Source organism: Scyliorhinus torazame, chromosome 3 (assembly GCF_047496885.1).
Source record: "Scyliorhinus torazame isolate Kashiwa2021f chromosome 3, sScyTor2.1, whole genome shotgun sequence".
Classification (NCBI taxonomy): Eukaryota; Metazoa; Chordata; class Chondrichthyes; order Carcharhiniformes; family Scyliorhinidae; genus Scyliorhinus; species Scyliorhinus torazame.
Genome location: NC_092709.1, coordinates 186,297,458 through 186,304,867, shown reverse-complemented (window position 1 = coordinate 186,304,867; position 7,410 = coordinate 186,297,458). Strand labels below are relative to the sequence as shown.

General features: G+C 44.7%; 1 protein-coding gene across 5 annotated transcripts in view; it reads left to right on the top strand.

The window, feature by feature from the left end:
- Positions 1-604: 604 nt before the first annotated feature.
- Positions 605-7,410, top strand: part of rfc1 (replication factor C (activator 1) 1) — a 96,566-nt gene continuing 89,760 nt past the window's right edge. Inside the window, exons 1-3 of one of the 5 annotated variants that reach the window (XM_072496584.1) lie at positions 637-711; positions 1,827-1,937; positions 3,586-4,480. In XM_072496584.1, coding sequence (XP_072352685.1) covers positions 4,379-4,480 — 102 coding nt within the window. In that variant the 5' untranslated portion in view covers positions 637-711; positions 1,827-1,937; positions 3,586-4,378. Of the gene's footprint in view, positions 712-762; positions 1,938-3,585; positions 4,481-7,410 lie in introns of those variants that run through there. The other 4 variants (XM_072496586.1, XM_072496585.1, XM_072496583.1 and 1 more) reach the window with 4 other exon arrangements.

Sequence of the window (7,410 nt, the reverse complement as noted above, 5' to 3'; positions counted from 1 at the left end):
GATTTATTCTGGTCATCTGAAGTGTATATGGAGTTAGGTTGCCAAACAGCAATGGTCATCATTGAATGGCTTGAGTGGCAAAATAGCATTCTCCTGTTCTACAGATGTAGACAAAAGAGGAAATGGCCTCCTTCTGCAACATAATGATTCGTGATGAGTACAACTTGGAATAAAAGCACAAAGTCATGTGATAGCTGATGTCTGTGATGCTGTCTTGGACAGTATGTTTGAGATGTTTGAGTCTGGAGGGCTGCAATATTTCAGCCACCAAATGGAGCTACTTTAACTTGGCCTGCCTTTCGGTAAGTAAACTGGTGAGGTGATGTCTGTGAGGAAGTGACATATGGTGAGCTCAAGACTGGGATAGCTGGTTTGTTTCTTCCTCGTGCTCAATGCGTTGCGATCTAAATCAGGCTGTGACATTTCTAGCAATCAGTGCCTGCCCACCACTGGGCACAGCTGCGTGGACCCACTTTCCCGGTGACACTGCACCTGTCAATCAAACCTCCAGCTCATCCCTGCCCAGCACCGGGCACAGCTGCGCGGAACCACTCTCCCGGTGTCACTGCACCTGTCAATCAAACCAAGAGCTCATCCGGGACACCCCCGCATGACCTCATCACCGTGCGCCGCACGCCTGCGCGTTGAAATTGTTGGCGCCAAATATAGCGGTGGAAAGGACGGAGCGGGAGAGCTGGAGACGTGGATATGGTGAGAGGGAGGAGGGGGAGTGAGAGGAGGCCTGGTCTCCGAGCGGGCCTGGGCACCCGCCGGTGTTGCTCCGTTCGAGTGTCCCCGATGGGCCTCGGAGTGTCGGGGTTGGGTCCCGGGAATTCGGGCGGCCGCTCCCCCGCTTTCTCCGCGGTTTCCTCCCGCCCCCGGGTTCCGCCTCGGATTTTTGCCCCTGTTTTGAGGTGCTGTCTCTGGGGCTCCCCCACTCTTGTCTGCGCCCCAGCCACGATCTTGGCTCAGGCCCATTTCAGTCAATGTTACATGAAAGCGGCCAAGGCTCCCAGGGGCAACAGTCACTTTTCTTGAGAACCCTGTTGACTGGGACTGCAAATCACGACTTAATCAATGATGATTTGAATTGATCAGTCGAATCATTTACGAAAACCCTAAGGGTGTACAGTTGATCTCGTAAAAGGGAATTCATTTTAGTCAGTGTGGCCTGTGGGCTCACACCAGCAAATGCCCCTGTTTCAGGCCCAGAGGGAGTCTGAAGAAGGGAAGTGAATTCCATCCAAAGTTAAGGATATCTGGGGAGGGGGCACTTCTGGAGTAGAAATCTGACAGGCTGAAACTTTTACACTCCCCATTGGCTCAGGAGTGAGATTGTTTCTGAGTGTTCCTCACTTCTGGATTGAGTCAGTAACATGGACAGAGGTGACACTTGGGGCTGATGTGTAAATGAACATATTGCAGGGGATGTGTTTGCTTTGGTGACAGAGATAAAAATGGAGTATAAACCAGGAGGACCGTGATGTGGTTCACCATATCAACCTGCTGGGAGAATGAAGTGAGCGAATATCAATCTGAGTAGGACATAATTGGGGTTTGAAGATATGATAAACGTTGCTGTTTTTCTGCTAGTTTTGTACTGGTTCTTGCATCACCTGAGACTACAGGCTCGCAATAAAGGTGTATTATAGTGTTCTCTGGCAAATATTTTCTGTGTACGTAAGTGCAATGTGTAATGAGTAGGTACCTTGAACTGCAGTATCTGTACATGACTTCACAAATGGTCAGGATCACTCAACTGTTAATGAATTCAAAGACTGCCAATGTGAAAAGATGAATTCTCTTCCAACTTAATTCTGCTGTAGCATAATTGCAGATTGGACAACAAACACCCTGAAGAAATCAAACTTATTTTGACATTACAGTAGTTCTGAATTGGACCTTCACAGCAAGTGACATATAATCCACATGTTGAGGTAGGATGCAAAATGGTTTAATTTCAAAGCTGTTGGATATTTTTACTAATTTGTATTGGGAGGTGAAAGGAACTTGAGGCTTTCATAATTGAGAGCTTGCCTGCAGTAAATTACAAAAAGTCTAATTGTTGCAAGAAGAAATTGTGATGCAATTAATCAACATTAGTTTTGTTGGTTTAAAAAAAAGACTGATCGCTTCTGAGTTTCTGATATTACTTCAGTTGGTCTTGGTTCTATCCTTCATGTTCTTCAGGGTAGTGCACTGGCACAACCATTTTCAGCTGCTTCATCAATGACCCTTCTCCCCATACTATACGTTAGAGCAGTGGTTAGCACAGCTGCTTCACAGCTCCACGGTCCCAGGTTCGATTCCTGGCTTGGGTCACTGTCTGCGGAGTCTGCACGTTCTCCCCGTGTCTGTGGGTTTCCCTGGGTACTCCGGTTACCTCCCACAGTCCAAAGATATGCAGGCTAGGTGATTGGCCATGCTAAATTGCCCCTTAGTATCCAAGAAGGTTAGGTGGGGTTGCGGGGATAGGGTGGAGATGTGGGCTTGGTCGGGTGCTCTTTCCAAGAGCTGGTGCAGACTCAATGGGCTGAATGGCTTCCTACACTGTGAATTCTATGATATGGCCAGAAGTGGGAATCCACCATTTGAGACTCGTACTAAAGCAGTCAGTGTTCAAAGGCAGAAAGAACTGGACAATATTGGGGCTTGGACTGGTGTGGCAAGTAACATTTGTGCCACACAAGTGCCAGGCAATGATAATCTCCAACAAGAGAGAATCTAACCATGACTTTAAATGGCATTACCATCACTATCAATTTCCTGGGAGGGGTTACCATTGACCAGAAACTGAACTCAACTAGCCATATTAATATTGTGGTTACACGAGCAGGTTAGTGGCTAGGAATCCTGCGGCAGGTAACTCTTCTTCTGACTCCTGAAAGCCTGTCCACCATCTACAAGGCACAAATCCGGGGTGTGTAATAGAATACTCATCACTTGCCTGGATGTGTGCAGCTCCAACACAAGAAGCTTGGCACCATCCAAGTCCAAGCAGCCCACTTAACTGGTACCCCATCCATAAACATTCATTCCCTCCACCATTGCCGAACAGTGTACCATCTGCAACATGCACTGTGGGAACTCACCAAGGCTCCTTAGGCAGCATGTTCCAATTCAACAACTGCTACCATCTAGAAGGACAAGGGCAGCAGATACATGGGAACAGCACCACCTGGAAATTTCCCTCCAAGCCACTCACCATTCTGACTTGGAAATATATCACCATTCCTTCAATGTGGCTGGGTGAAAATCCTGGAACTCCTCTGGGGCTGCAGCGGCCTAACATGACTGCTCATCACTGCATTCTCAAGGGAAATTGAGGATGGGCAGTAAATGCTAGCCTAGTTGGCAATGCCCATGCTTTGTAAATTAATAAAAAAAAAAAAAAAAAAATTCTCCCCAAACTAATGAAAGGTTTCAGAAATGGGCAGGCACTGAAGAAATAAATCAATTTTTTGCAAAGGGTCTCCTCCACATCAAAGTTTACATAAATGTCCAATGGAAGTTGAATGTCATTGTATGTTAACATATGTAACCTTCATTTGATGAGATTGATTTGTAAAAATTTTTATATTTTAGGACCATGCAATTGTCATGTTGAGTTTCCTGGTGTGAAGTATTTCTCACCTGGAAAGTGAATTGAGGTGACCGCCCCATTGTGAATGAAGTCGGAACTGGGAATGGATAACACAAGAGAAATTTGTCTACTGCTGGACTGGTGAAAAACTGCACTTGCGTGAAATGAAGAGCAGAGGGAAGGTGGATCTGTATTGAGGGCACTGATCAGTTTGAGTGAAGTCTAAGCTTTCCCCTGATTTAAAGACCTGCTACAAGCCCTGTATAATTCCAGTTTTAGCGTTTTGTTGATGTCACACGGTGTGCTCACCTTCAACACACGTTGCTCTTGTACCAGAATGTAAAATAAACACTTTGTTTAGAAAAACTCAAAAGTTAAAATTTTGTTTTTTTGGCATCAGAACTGAGGAGTTAAGGGCTACAGAAGCCTGGGACATGATTGTACAGGAATAAGAGATGACCAGATTCAGAAACCTTCTTGAATGTGCACCAGTAAAATCATACAGTTGAGGGGGGGGGGCCGTGTTAGTAACGGATGTAGTTTTCCCTTCCTGCTCTTAGAATGTTGCCACTTTGCTGGTTCATGGTTATACCAGCAGTGGCTACCCTCCTATATCTTGCCCTTTTATTTGTGAGCCTTGAAAATGATCAACTTGTGACAATAAAGATTATTAGGCTAGGCAGCACCGTTGTGTATATCTTCATCTGCTACCTACACATGCAGTTATGGGGCAGAAATCAAGAGCAGATTGAAGTTTGAGGCATTTCCCCTCTGTCTTGGCTAAACCAGCAAAAGATGGGAATTGAACCTGCGATTTTCTTGGTGTGTATGCCTCTATTACTGGATAGGTTCACTGGGCCATCAAACCACCTGTTACACACTTGGGCTCGGTTTTATGTAAGTACTGGACTCTAATCTTTAATTATGAAGTTGAATTAAGAGTTTTCTTGTTTCACTTTTATGCTCGGCTTCAAGAGAAATTACATGAGCAGGCTTCAGTGAAGCGTAGTCATTCATTCTTTCGTCTGATTCCCTTCTGGTATTGTGGCAGACACCTCTGAGTAGTACTGAAACTAAACTTCAGCCTGCACATGTTAATGAATTGAACCCAAGCCCCTTGTTCCCTACTGGTACCCTTTTGCCATATGGTGTTTCAACTTAAGTAACTTTCTTTCAGGCCTAGACTTTCCTTTCATCATGAGTGTCTTTCAGACTAATTAGTCCAGGTGACTTACTTAGTGCGGGCTCTCAACTTTTTTCTACTTTTCATGCGTTTTGAAATAGCTGTTTGGTGACATGACTGGATTCAGTTTACTCCTCGTCAAATTTCTAGTTTTTTTTCTCTCTACCCAAGTGTTGACCATATGATTTGACTGAACCCCTGTCTTATTTCTTATTGTCCACTGCAGTGAATTACTATTGTACCCAATTAATATGTTGGAATTAATTTATTATAAAATAAATATTGCCATTGGTTCAGCTTTGAAGGTTGGAGTTAATTTCTTTATGAAATGTAATGCTATCATAGGATTGTGCATGCTTCGAGCTTTAAATTTTTTTATGTTGAGTGGAGTTGTGGACTACGGGTTCTTCCTCCTTGCCAGTGCTGGTGGAAATGTGTAATTGACGAGTGTGTGTAATAAGAGTGCAACTTACATAAAAAATACTGATGGTGGCGAATTTGGAATATCATTTTATGCTTGAATACTTTAATTGTACTGTTCACCTTTTGCATATCAAAATAATCTTTAGATATGTTGGAGAAAGGTTAAATTAATACTAGGTCTTCTGTTTAAATACTTGAATTGGGCAATAGAATCAGTTGCAGCTTGGTGGCACTTGTAGAGAACTCAATCATTTTAAAACTCAACAGTTATAGTGTGCAACTAGAGAATTTATAAGCTATGACTCCACAATATTATTTTCTTGCATTTCATAGAGAATGATTAGTTAAGCAAATGTTATGAGGTAATTGCTGGTATCCAATTCTTGGAAGCTGTTTTATCAGGTTTTCTGTATACCTACATGCAAACATACAAATTAGAACATACAGCGCAGAAGGAGGCCATTCGGCCCATCGAGTCTGCACCGACTCACTTAAACCTCCACCCTATCCCTGTAACCCAATAAAACCTCCACCCTATCCCCGTAACCCAATAAACCCATCTAACCTTTTTGGTTACTGAGGGCAATTTACCATGGCCAATCCACCTAACCTTTGGACTGTGTGAGGAAACTCGAGCACCCGAAGCAAACCCACGCAGACACTGGGAGAACGTGCAGACTCCGAACAGACAGTGACCCAACGGGGAATCGAACCTGGGACCTTGGTGCTGTGAAGCCATAGTGTTATCCACTTGTGCTACTGTGCTCCCCAAGAGTAAGAGTAGGCGCAAGAGTAGACCACTCGGGGCCCTCAAGCCTGCTCCATCATTAAATAAGATCATGGCTGATCTGATTGTGGCCTCAACCCCACCTGCAAAGGGAGCAGGAAGCAATTATGTCTTTTCCGCCTGGTTAACGACTCCAATGCTTTCCTGGCTAAATTCCCACCTTCATTCTCTGTGAATGAGCTCATCTAAATATCTGCTGCTTAAGTTCTAACTCGCACCAAATCCCATTTGCCCAACACCCTTATGCTTGCTGACCTTCATTGGCTGCTGGTCCAGCAATACCTCATTTAAAGTTCTTATCCTTGTGTTCAAATCCCTCCATGGCCTCACTCCTCCCTTTTCTGCAACTTCCTTCAGGCTCTAACTCTTGAGATTATTACATTCTTCTAATCCTGGCCTCTTGTGGATCCTGGATTTTCTTTGGTGCTATGCATGCTGTTGCCTAAGCTCTGGAATTTCCTCCCTAAACCCTACACTCGACCTTTCCTCCTTTTAAGATACTCTTTCAAACCTGCCACTCTGATCAAGCTTTTGGTCACCTTTCCTTTTTTAAAAAAAAATATATTTTATTCAAGATTTTTTGGCCAAACATAACAGTACATGGTTTTCTTTTAAACAACAGTAAAGCAATATAAATAACAGTGGCCAGTTTTAAACAAGTAAATAAATAATATATAAACAGAAACAAAAACAAAACTAATTGGCAACTGCCTTGTCAAAAATAGTTACTCTCAAAATACAATCCAACAGTCCAATATACATTACCTATAACAAATGTCTATACATATACAATGACATCCCTAAGAGCCTGCCCGGATCCTTCGCCCCCCCCCCCTCCCCTGGGTTGCTGCTGTTGTCTTTCTTTCTTTTCATTCCCTCTATCGTTCTGTGAGGTAGTTGACGAATGGTTGCCACCGCCTGGTGAACCCTTGAGCCGAACCCCTTAATACGAACGTGATCCGTTCTAACTTTATAAACCCTGCCATGTCGTTTATCCAGGTCTCCACACCCGGGGGTTTGGCTTCCTTCCACATAAGCAATATCCTGCGCCGGGCTACTAGGGACGCAAAGGCCAAAACATCAGCCTCTCTCGCCTCCTGCACTCCCGGCTCTTCTGCAACCCCGAATATAGCCAACCCCCAGCTTGGCTCGACCCGAACCCCCACCACCTTCGAAAGCACCTTCGCCACCCCCACCCAGAACCCCTGTAATGCCGGACATGACCAGAACACGTGGGTGTGATTCGCTGGGCTTCTCGAGCATCTCCCACACCTATCCTCTACCCCGAAAAATTTACTGAGCCGTGCTCCAGTCATATGCGCCCTGTGTAGAACCTTGAATTGTATCAGGCTTAGCCTGGCACACGAGGACGACGAGTTTACCCTACGTAGGGCGTCAGCCCACAGCCCCTCCTCAGTCTCCTCCCCCAGCTCT